Below are 11,213 nucleotides of genomic sequence, written 5' to 3'. Positions count from 1 at the left end.
GTAAGAAGCTGGGCAATTGGGTTTCGAGAATCGGCATTACGAATTTTCTCTACGAAGTTATTCGGTGAGGTGTATGTAAGCCGCAGCTCTTTGGTATAACTAGAGCGTCCGTTAAACATCGACAATTGATTGTGGGTATCTCATAAAGGCGGTCATTTGCCTTTGCCATCTCATCAGATTGTCGCCTCATTCGAAACCAGGATGATACGGTGCCCAAGTAGGCAAGGGAGTCGTATGAACAATATGGAGATGTAAGAACGAAAGAGAAGGATGACTTCGGGAACAGCTCGGCAGAAAAAGTAAACTGAGCGCTGGTAGAACGTGCAGTCCTCACTACCCTTCCAGATTTGAGCTGTGGAACTCTCCTACGGCCGTGCATCGAGGTTTGTGGTGCAGCCTAAACCATTCGGAATGGGGGATCCGGCAACTACCTGCGGCTCTGGATGGGACGCCATCACGAAGAGTGATACCGAGTGCACACGGATTGACGTATTATCAAGATTGATAATTGACTGTTCTTATGGCCGCTCCCAACACATGATACACTGCTCACGAAGGCTTAAGCTGGAGGAAGGAAAGAACCGTAGAGCACAGCTTGCACAAGTGCGTAGATCACCATGGCCTGAGCAACCACTAGAAACTTGAACCTGTTCTTACCATGGGTGCCGTCGGAAGGCTTCAACGCATGCCATACAACATACCAATACCACAACGGGTATCCTGAAGAAATTCTGTTAATTATCTGGACGTGATAAGTAGTAAGAGCCGTAGCCGTGAGGATGAGTTGAGCAATGGCGAGTTGCGTCAGCAATGAAGAAGCTGCGCTCCGTGACGGCATAGAACCGGTTTTGGGCCGCGTCGCGGGGGAAGCGGAAGGAAAATCCGCGCCCAAGCCCCAGAAGCAAGATAGAAAGAGAATCAACAGCATGGGTGAGGCAAGTAGGAAGAGGGGAATATTCGACACGGTCCAGTACCAGAGAAAACCTACGCCCCTATCAGATGTTAATACGCTGCCAAGTAAGCTCAACGGAACACGCACCAATAATGACTCTGAACCCAGCCGTATATGCTGGGAGGAACGGAGTGGCACCAGGGGCGGGAGATGCCCCCAGTCAAACAATATGTGGCATACGCAAGATATTGGGGAATTAAGAGACCGGAAGCTATGACACAGCCGCTGAAGATAGTAAAGCAGAGACGAATACCAGCTGCTCGGAATGAGCGCTGGGAGATGACATCGAAGGACTGCCAAAGGGCATCATAGGCCAGGAGAACTCCGCTGAGAATACCATTACTACGAATGGTAGTAGCTACCGCGAAAAGGCAACCTGACAAGAGTAATTTTCCATGGCTCAACCAGTGCTTCCCTGAGCTGAGGTCAAGGCGGGACGAAGAATAGACATAGAATCCGGTGATGTTGAGAAAGGAGAAAAGAGACTCTCCGTATGGTGCAGAGAGAAATGCCCCCGCGGGGCAGACAATATGCAACACTGCGGAGAAAAAGCAAACGAGTCGTTTCCTCTCAGAATCGTGGCCGAAGACGTTGACAGAAAGTCGGTATAGTGCTAAGACGGAAAGGAAGTGAGCCACATGTGACAACGCAACCGCGGCCACTGCGAGTTGAGGTACTTCGATCGAGTCGTCTGATCGGAATATCGCTGTGAGGATTATCAGCTCCGATGTTTGAAGGATGCTCACGGCAGATATACAAGTGGATAGAAGCTTGACCAGGCTACCGTACGCAGAGCTAAACGCCCATTCTTGTTCGAAGAGGTAGCCGTTCTTCGCTATGTGGATAAAGTATATCGAGTCCCAGCGGACAAATTTTAGCGGGACGGATAGGAACACATGTTTTGTCTCCGCGGATGATATGACATCAACCGAGCGGTCGCCTTGGAGTAGGCTTGAGGAAGTGTCGTATCCAAGCCCAGGGCAGCTGATGATGGTCACAAAGAGGAGAGCCTTCCAGAGCCAAAAGCCAATTGATAAGCTTCTCAATGGCCGACGAGGATCCAGGAGCCCCGAAAACCCGCCCGTCGTGTCTCCTTCGGAAGTCATGGGTCCGAGTTGGCGATGACGGATTGTCGAAATTCCCAGCGCAAGTGGTGAGGGAAAGGAAAGGCCAAGGTGATCGACCGGGATCCTCGGAAGTGAAGCATAACCAAATCCGCTTACTTAAGTTTGTGCATAACAATGTACGAGCCCCACCTCCCCAACTTGGCGAGGCCGACGAGTCTCCAGCAGGGCTCAAGGAGTTGTCGCCCTCGGAGTTCGATCGTAGATATTTCGAAAGAGTCATGGATATGGAGAAAGGTGTCCTGTTACCCGGGCTATGCAGCGAGCTCCAGACCATTTGATGTGTCGATGAACCCTGGGACTCTGGGACGGCAGACTCCTCAGCCTAACGGAGATGGAACCAAGGATGACCAAATCTCCTTCTGCTCTTCAACCAAACCACGGTTTTGGACCGAGGCCACTTGAGCCGTCATTCTACCTCGATTCACAGCGGGAACTCCGGAGAGCCACAAAATGAGACCAGGGTTCCGCCAGGTCCTTCTCGACAGTCCTTTTATCGACGAGGCAACAACTTGAACTCAAACTCCAGCCGACGGCTGATCGTGCTCAACCTTATCTTCTGAACAGCTTGGCCTTTGTTCACGCTTGGGCAGGGATCTTGCATGGCCAAGGAGTCGCAGTCTCTCATCGCGCATGCTTGGGCTTGGAAGCGTTGCCACTGAATTGCGGGAAGCGCTCACGAGACACATTTGAAAGGAGCCTGCCAAGATCGGGATGAGGCCCAAAGAGGAAACACAGTCGCATGCTGAACGAGCAAAACGCGAGGTTGGCGCCGGGCCGGACATCAGCTCGGGGGGAATTTGAGTTATGAAGTGCATCGGATCGTCGGGGCTTCCGGCTCTCCGATCCGATTCTCGCGTCCAGAGTTTGTCCGCGGGGATTGTTGCCCGCTTTGGCTTCGTGTCGAGACTCAAGATTGCTCAGAGGAAGGACTCGCGCGCTGGCGAAGGAGCGCACATCTTCTCTATCCAGAATGTCGGTTCTTCAGGCCTTCAGTCTTCAGGCCTTGGCTCTTCGACTTTGGCGCAGTCAGCCGCCGCAGCCACTGGGTGCGAGGCAGACCTTTGAAACTGCCTGCACCCCGGCTCTGAGGATCATTGGTAGAAGGAGCACAACCAGGAGGGATGCCGTGGCGCCGGCTCAGAAATAGGCCCGAATCACGAGCAAAGGTTGGCGAACTGTCGAAGGATCGGCAGCTAAATCAGTGGCATGTGTGTTCTCTGGGGCTGTCAGACTGACGATGATTTGCTCGCCCGCGCTGGTCTTCAGATCGCATCAAAAAGAACTGAACTGTTTTTTGGATGACGCTTCGAACGAGCATTATTTCTTTCCTCCCCTCTACTCCAGCTGACTTTCCGTTCCTGAAATCTCCGGTCCGGCTGTAGTGGAAAGGACGAGTTTGGACTGCCCCTCTGGGTCTGACAGGAGAGATCCAGAGTCTGGATTCGAAATTGTGGACATCATGCTGCCCTATCCTTCCGTTCTTTTCCTTTCCAGATCCATGTCATCCATGACACTTTCGCTCCATTCTTAGATATTAAGACCACAGCTGCCCGTCTTGCTTCCTTCCACTCTTTCCTCTCCCTTCCTGCTTTTTCTGATTTCCGTTCGATTTTCGACAACCAATCTTCTTATTTCCACCCTCGCGCGTGCGTTGTTCTCCGGAGCTGCAAGAGTCTGACGTGACACAGCTGAAGGCTCTCTTGCCTGCTGTTGCTGGCCTCACGATCTTGTGCCCTTCTCGTATTCTCTTCTTTCCATGTTCTTCTCCTGTCAGCCTTGTTTTCCTTTGGTCGCATTATTCATAAGCCATCCGAGACTGGTCTCTTTTGTCAGCCTTCGACATCCGCTCCCTTCCCTTTTCCCTCGTCTCCGACCACTCCAATAATACCTTCGCTTATAGTTCAGAGACGCATCTGAACCACACCTTCTCAAACTCAATTGACCTCCTGTTGTTTCTTCGCCCCTTGCTCGCTGTCGATGCTCTTCTTACTCCCCTACCATTGGCTGACTGCTGAGAAGAATGCTCTTCAACCTCGGCATGACAGCTGATGCCGCTGCCGCCCATAACAGCGAGCTCACGAACTCGCAGCCGGAAACACAGCTCTCTATGCCTTCTCGACACTCCTCTCCCCGACCCTTCTCATTTAGCACTCTCCCTTCATGGAGTTTAGGCAGTCGTTCCGTCAAAGGAAAAGCCACAGGGCCAGAAAACCTCCACCATGAGCAACGACGTTCAATGCCAATTCCCGCTGTCGATCCGGTATATTCAAGCGACGAAGATCGTTATCCAACCGCCGGACCTTTGCCAGTCCGGTCCCAATTTACCCCTCCGAAATCTACCAAACAACCTTTACGACCGAAGACTACGTATCAGTTGGCTCATCCTGCGACTAATGCGCGCCATAAGCGATTGAAGCTCAGGCCGAAGCTTCTTCTACAGCTGCAGCGAGTCTCATCTACCTCGCGTCCTGTGCCGGTCTTCGATGTGCTGCCGTCGACCTTATTCATGCCGCGATTAGCCCGAAAAGTTCCAGCAAAGCTACGCAGCAAGCGAGGATTGGGCCCTAATGACTTAATAGTCACAACCAGCGATCTATACGAACGAGCTAACAGGGACGCAGCAGACAAGAACCCCGGCCCAGATGAGGAGAATGGAGAGCGCCGTGAGGTCGTTGGAACGATTTGCCAGCCGCTCAAGGAGGACGCCTTGTCCAAGGGGAAGGCTGAAATCTGTCTCGAATGCGGGCCAGTATGGCAAGCAACACCTCTCTCTAACGGATCTTACGAATTCACAGCCAACACGGACTCGGGAGTCATGGTTCTACGATGGGTTCGGCGAGGGCCAAAGAAACGTCGCGTATCCGGTCCCCCGGGTTCGATTCTACCGGAGGACACCCGACGCTTCACTTTCAGTGTCATTGATCCCACTACACGCCGTCATCCGGTAATCGCATCCATGGCTCGTAACCATCTTGAAGTTTACGACCGATACTCAATGCCTTCCACAGCGCCTTCCTCACCCACTTCAGCCATGTCGGTCATCAGTGATAACTCCGAGGTAGATGTTCCGCTGGACCAGCAGGTGATCGAGACCGACGAGAAACTCCGCATGCTCATCATTGTCACTGGAGTCTGGGTTGCATTTCGTGAAGGATGGTCTCACAATTTTCGCTATAATGACGCCGCGGTGAATTCTAAGACTCCTCGGGCAGCGAGTTTGTCGAAGAATGCTCTAACGGCAGCCCCCGGGGGTGAGGATGACCGGATTGTCATAGGGAGAGACAGTAATCAAGATAGGCAGGCATCTGCCGACCCAACTCGCCGGGTAGTCACCTGGACCCCCACGCCCTCTCACCAAATCCCAGTATCAGATCGGTCGACGCCGTACGGTAGCGTATCCAAGCGCTCTAACTCCACCGGCGCCGCCTTTATCAAAAGATCCAACCGACGTAATTCAGCGGGCACCCGGCATAACGCACTCTGTAGCCCACGTCAGTCTTACGACGGGTCGACCGATCCCAAATCCGCTCGACAAATTCCCGGTTGCAGATCCCGGTCAGAGCTAGAGAAAGAAGAAAGGGAAGATACAAAACTCGATTCGACTCCCTCGCACTCCAAGACAACACATCGTTCCAAACAAGAAGGGAAATCACAGCTTGACGGTCAAGCGGAATCGCCATGCCCAACAAAGGGGAAGCGCCGACACCGGTTTAGTAATCTTTTCGACTTTCTTATTCGGAAAGGTGGACATCACCATAACTAATCTCTCAACTTTGTTTTACCTTGCTCGAAATTTATTCGCAACTCCTCCTGAAGAGACGGGAGAAGCTCGCATAGTGTGGAGTATACCTGCAGGTGGGCGAGCCAGGCGCTCGTATCCCTCCAGTATGGTGCCATGCCAGCCAAACCAGCACAAGTGAATGCTCTCCTTTTCCTTCTGCATATTCCAGCGTTTTTGGCCATCCAACGTGCTCAGGCTGTTCGAGCAGGCGCTTCCCCCTTAACTAAATCATTTTCCTTGCGATTGCATCCAGGCTGCTAGCCACATGTATGTACGAGCGAGTGTAGCTCTGCATTTTATGATAGCAATGTAAATACTCTCGACTTCACGGCCTCTCAATCCCGGCTAAGTTCGATGGTGGTTGGGTTTGGATGAAGGCATCCCTGCTGCCGAGCCTCCGGCCCGAACCACCGACGATCGGTAACTCATCGGCTCTCACTTCCCCGCATCTTGTTCCCTGCCCTCAGTCACAAACCCAACCAACAGGCTCCAAATCTCCCATACCAAGCAATTACCTCCAAATCCACATCCAGAATGGCCACCGAAAACCAAATGGAATATGTCTCGTGCGCTGCATCTCCCACCCCAACCCCCCAACCCCCCCACAATCCTCACTCCTCTAACCAGCAGAGCGAACGTCCCACAGCCTCGGCCAATCCGGCCTCAAAATCTCCAAAGTAATCCTCGGCACAATGTCCTACGGCAGCAGCAAATGGCAAGACTGGGTGCTCGACGAGGAACAGGCCCTCCCCCTTCTCGAGTACGCGTTCAGCCGCGGCATAAACACGTGGGATACGGCGGATATCTACTCGCACGGACGCTCGGAGGAGATCATCGGGAAGGCGCTGGCCAAGTACCACGATCGTATCCCGCGGCACCGCGTCGTGATCATGACGAAGTGCTTTTACGGGGTTGCCGATCAGGGTAAGGACGGGGAGAAACAGATGCCGCCGATTGCGGCTTGCGCGAGGAACGAGGGGGGGTTGGTCAATCGGGTTGGCTTGAGCAGGAAGCATATCTTTGATGCGGTGGATGCGAGCATTAAGAGGCTCGGAACTTATATTGATGTGCTTCAGATTCATCGGCTTGATCGGGAGACGCCGAGGGAGGAGATCATGAGGGCGTTGAACGATGTTGTGGAGAGTGGGAAGGTCAGGTATATTGGGGCAAGCACGGTATGTTCTTCCGGGAGTTCGTATGGCAAAAAGATGTCCATCAAGGCTGACAGACAACAAAATTGGGGTAGATGGCCGCCTGGGAGTTCCAATCCTTGAATAACCTTGCCGAACGTAAAGGGTGGCACAAGTTTATCTCCATGCAGAACTACCACAACCTGATCTCCCGCGAGGAAGAGCGCGAGATGATCCCTTATTGTCTCGACGCGGGGATAGGGCTGATCCCTTGGTCCCCGCTGGCGCGCGGCCTCCTGGCCAGGCCCTGGAGATCGGCTCCTACCCTCCGTGAATCAACAGACGGGGCCTTGAACCTCCTCCTGCGAAGCAGGGAGACAGAGGCTGACAGGGAAATTGTGAATCGCGTCGAGGAAATTTCCAAGAAGAAAGGGGTGAGCATGGCGCAAGTGGCGATTGCATGGTCGTTGAGCCATCCGAACGAGAACCCCATCTTAGGGCTGAGTAGTAAGGACCGGATCGACGAGGCGGTTGCGAGTATCAGGGTGAAGCTCAGTGAAGAGGAGATTAAGTATTTGGAGGAACCGTATGTGCCGAAGATGCTCTCGCCTCTGGAGAAGTAGACATGAATTGAAGAATACCATCCCGTACGTACGGCGGTGACGGATATATATACCTCTAGCTCTTTTTATTGTCCTTTTTCGGCGGAAATCCATCCGAGGAAAATAGAGAACAATCCAGATAGTGTGTTCACCAAGACTGTTCCCTTGGGTGTTGGGTGTTGGATAGCTGGCTTCAGGGTATCTGGAGCTCCTTTCCAAGAGTGATGCTTTCCTCTGTAGGTTGCTCCTGTAAGCAACACCGCTGGTCTCCCCTGGATGGCAGTACTTTCCGAGGTGCTGGCTAGCCAGTGGCCAATGATTTGGTAGAGGGGGAGTATAATCCTTCCGCGCTCTGACCGAGCGAGATACAACCATAAGAATGTTCCTGAAGCCATATTTCATATGTAGATTGAGAGAGAGCCCAGTTATGATGGGACATGACGGGAGAACCTTGCGCCGAGAGAACAGCAGGCTTGCTTGTCCGTCATAATGGGTAGATATAGTAGTATTGTACATGTTCAAAGATATGTGCTTGCCCGGAAAAGGATACCGAGATGAGAAATCTGCCACTAGAGGAACCAATTAAGAAAAGACAGTAATATATACGAGGAATGGTATATCCACACTTGACACGGAGCCAAGTGGCACCAAAGAAGTCGTAAGGGAGAAAGAGAATAAAGGGGGAAAGAAAATTTTGTTATTATGACGCCGTTTGACCGAGACTCGATTTGACGCTCAGGTTCGATTGCTCTTTTTTCAGATTCCGGATGATGGCCTCCAACTTTCTGCGTTCCTCTTGCTCAGCCTGTTCTCAGCGTTAGCTTTGTCCAAGAGACTCGGGTTGTGTATTCCGGACACGAAACTCGGGCTATTCCACAGATTCAAGGTTGATCAATAGCGTTACCACTCTAGAACACCTGACCAAAGGGTCTTATCTAACCTTCCAGCCGTAGTGATACGGTAGAGCTATTGATATTGACGGCGCGGCATGATCTTGGAAATTCCGAGTTTCGTGTCCACAAAAGGGTGGGCAAGGTTGGCTTACCCTAAGGATCTTCATATTCTCAGTACGAGTATCCCGCATCATTTTCTTGAACTCATTCTTCAACACCATTGTCGACGTGGTCTCATAGGGCGCGTCTCGGCCCATTGATGAGGCGCTGTTGTTACTGCCCATCCAGCTAATCCGCTCCTCATTGATTTGCGTTTCAAGCTGCTCGCATCGATCACGAAGCCCGTCGATGATACCCTCAAATCTTTCGCGTTCCTTTTCGAACTCGATGCTCGCCTTGGTCATTGCCTCATAATCATCAACGGTCTCACGTAGCTCTTTCTCGAGCGTTTCGACCCGGTTGTGGACATCTCCACTTCCGGGTTTCCCAGCTTTCAGGTTCGCAAGCTCCTCGGTCAGCTCGAAGTTCCGATTCTTCAAGTCGTCAAGTTCTTGATAAAGGGCAGGATTGGCGGCGGCTTCAGCTGCCCTCTGCGCACGTGTGCCGTAAGCACCGTCAAGCTCTGCTTTGACCATAGTAAGCTCTGTACGCATCCCTACGACGTCGCTCTCCATTTCACGTAATTCGGTCTGTAAGCGGGCCGAATTTTGCTCCGCTAAGGTACGCGCTTCGGTTGCGTCTCTGAGTTGAGACTCTAGTTCAGCGCGAAGCTGATTCATGGACTCTTCCAGCCGCGTAATTTCAGCGTCAGCTTGCGTCCGCATATCATTTGCTTCCTTTACGCGAATGTCAGCATCGTTGCGGATCTGGTGGATAGTTTCCTCCAGTTGCGAAACTTGCTGCTCAGCACTCTCCCTTGACTCCGTGGCATCTTCAAGCTGGCGTACAACTGTCTGTAAGCGTGCAACTTCACCCTGGAGGCGCGTAATTTCGGCATCCGCACCACCACGAGTTTCTTTGTCGGAGTCAACAAGGTCTCTCCTGTTTTGGATCTCCTGAGCTTCAGACAACTGTCGTTGCGCGTTTTCTAGCTCATACATCGTGCGGTCTAAATCCTCTCGTGATTGTTGACCTTGACGCTCGGAAAATTCGAGTTCCTTGCGGACGTGAGCTAGCTGCTCGATCAAATCAGCGATATGGGCATCTCGTTCGGCATCAGACTTGGAATTGAGCTCGCGTTGCTGTTGGATCTGTGTGGTAAGAATGCTCTTTTGCTCGAGCAATTTTTCAATTCGGTCCTCGAGACCATTAATGCCAACACTAAGATATGTAAGATGTTCCGCAACATCGCTGCTCGAAGGATCGGGGATGGGAGGAAGTGACTGGGCGCGAGGTAATCCAGGGTTTTCCATGATGCTGACCAACTGCGCCTCCATCTCAATCAATTGCTGTTCGCTCACACGATCCAAGCCTTGACTATGCGGGACGGCGCCTTTGCCACCATGTCCCGTAAGGTGGTCCGGCATTTTGTACAAGCTTCGATCATCAAACTCATCTACCGTGTTGTTGCTGGAAAGACTTTCGGGTGTGTGCGGCATACCATTCTTCAAGTTTTTCTTCAACCCTTTGTGCGTTAACTGTAAGACTCCAGCAGTGTGCTCCAACAGTCTCTTCTGTGTCTCTTGCACTTTGCGTTCAAGGTGCCAGATTTCCATAGCTAATTCCTCGCACTTCCGATTGCTGAGTGCGAGCCCCTCGTCACTCGTGTTGCGATTCACCGTATCCCGCCCTAACGTGTGATAATCTTCGCTATTTCGTGGACTTTTGTGACTGTGTAATCGGCTTAGCGACATGGCGGCGTCTCGAAGTTTCATTTCCAGTGCCAATTTTCGTTTAGCGGTAGTCATACGACTAGAGAGGATTCGGAGCTCCTTCTTCAATCCCTCAACCTCCTCCAGAGTCAGGATTTCGTTATTCATGCTATCGCCCATGGCGGTCTCGGTAAGTAGATACATGGCTACAGGATCGTTCGCGGCAGGGGGGATTGAATTGCGAGGATGTGTCGTCTGGAGAGGGAATTTCTCAATCAGCTATTTCCCAACTGAGCACAAAGACAGGGTTACACACCGAATTGTACAGCGATTTCTCTGCATTATGGGGACCGAGGGCATCGCGATAGCCCTCCAGGAGAACCTTGGTTGAAGGCGGCGGAGGCCCTCCGCCGTATGAGGTCTGGGGTGCGCCATACGAGGCAGCTGAGAAATGCCTCGAATCGCCATAGGACGACTGGCTAGACCGTAAATCGAGGGCATTCATCGTAATTAGAGAAAGACAGGCAGTCTAAAGGGTAGCGTTCAGTATGGAAAGGAGCGTTTGGAGAAAAAAAAAAAACACTTGATTTATCAGGCAGCATCCATTCTCGGACGCCTCCGGTTTACCGCCAGGGGGACGGGGGGTAACGAGATCGGACAACAAAGGTCAAAAACGAAGGGAAGCCGGTGGTCTAATGAGCGAGAGAGTGAAAGGAATGGAAGGAAGTCGAGTAGAGGAGTCGAGCTGAGAAGAGAGGCAGAGGAGAGAAAGAGATGCGAGATGAGATTGGGCGACCAAATTGGCGTCAGTCACGAGAGGATCTGCAGTGTCCAGAGGGCACTCACTGGGCGAGGCTGAAAGGCCAGGCACAAAGAGATCAATCAGAATGAAAGACGATCTCTTTCTTGCGTCAACG

The 11,213-nt window shown here is 52.1% G+C and overlaps 4 protein-coding genes across 4 annotated transcripts; 2 read left to right on the top strand and 2 right to left on the bottom strand.

Moving 5' to 3' along the window:
* Positions 1 to 469: 469 nt before the first annotated feature.
* Positions 470 to 2,326, bottom strand: BJX67DRAFT_132505 (DUF409 domain protein). Its single transcript, XM_071024555.1, has 3 exons — positions 1,710 to 2,326; positions 1,040 to 1,658; positions 470 to 992 (listed from the first exon to the last, which is right to left on the bottom strand). Exons 1-3 carry the CDS (start codon positions 2,056 to 2,058, stop codon positions 560 to 562), a joined length of 1,401 nt encoding a protein of 466 aa, XP_070885562.1. The 5' UTR covers positions 2,059 to 2,326; the 3' UTR covers positions 470 to 559.
* Positions 2,327 to 3,987: 1,661 nt separating this feature from the next.
* Positions 3,988 to 6,190, top strand: BJX67DRAFT_132514 (uncharacterized protein). Its single transcript, XM_071024556.1, has one exon. The coding sequence runs from the start codon at positions 4,100 to 4,102 to the stop codon at positions 5,840 to 5,842; it is 1,743 nt and encodes a 580-aa protein (XP_070885561.1). The 5' UTR covers positions 3,988 to 4,099; the 3' UTR covers positions 5,843 to 6,190.
* Positions 6,191 to 6,326: 136 nt separating this feature from the next.
* BJX67DRAFT_355219 (aldo/keto reductase) lies at positions 6,327 to 7,784 on the top strand. The gene is made up of 3 exons (XM_071029289.1): positions 6,327 to 6,426; positions 6,507 to 7,035; positions 7,107 to 7,784. The coding sequence occupies exons 1-3, from the start codon at positions 6,395 to 6,397 to the stop codon at positions 7,611 to 7,613; spliced, it is 1,068 nt and encodes a 355-aa protein (XP_070885560.1). The 5' UTR covers positions 6,327 to 6,394; the 3' UTR covers positions 7,614 to 7,784.
* Positions 7,785 to 7,975: 191 nt separating this feature from the next.
* On the bottom strand, positions 7,976 to 10,635 carry BJX67DRAFT_355216 (involucrin repeat protein). The gene is made up of 2 exons (XM_071029288.1): positions 8,638 to 10,635; positions 7,976 to 8,397 (listed from the first exon to the last, which is right to left on the bottom strand). Exons 1-2 carry the CDS (start codon positions 10,498 to 10,500, stop codon positions 8,293 to 8,295), a joined length of 1,968 nt encoding a protein of 655 aa, XP_070885559.1. The 5' UTR covers positions 10,501 to 10,635; the 3' UTR covers positions 7,976 to 8,292.
* Between the last annotated feature and the right edge of the window lie 578 nt (positions 10,636 to 11,213).

The sequence above is a fragment of the Aspergillus lucknowensis genome (genome assembly GCF_044049455.1).
Source record: "Aspergillus lucknowensis strain CBS 449.75 chromosome Unknown BJX67scaffold_24, whole genome shotgun sequence".
Lineage (NCBI taxonomy): Eukaryota > Fungi > Ascomycota > Eurotiomycetes > Eurotiales > Aspergillaceae > Aspergillus > Aspergillus lucknowensis.
This window is presented reverse-complemented; position numbering and strand designations above follow the sequence as displayed.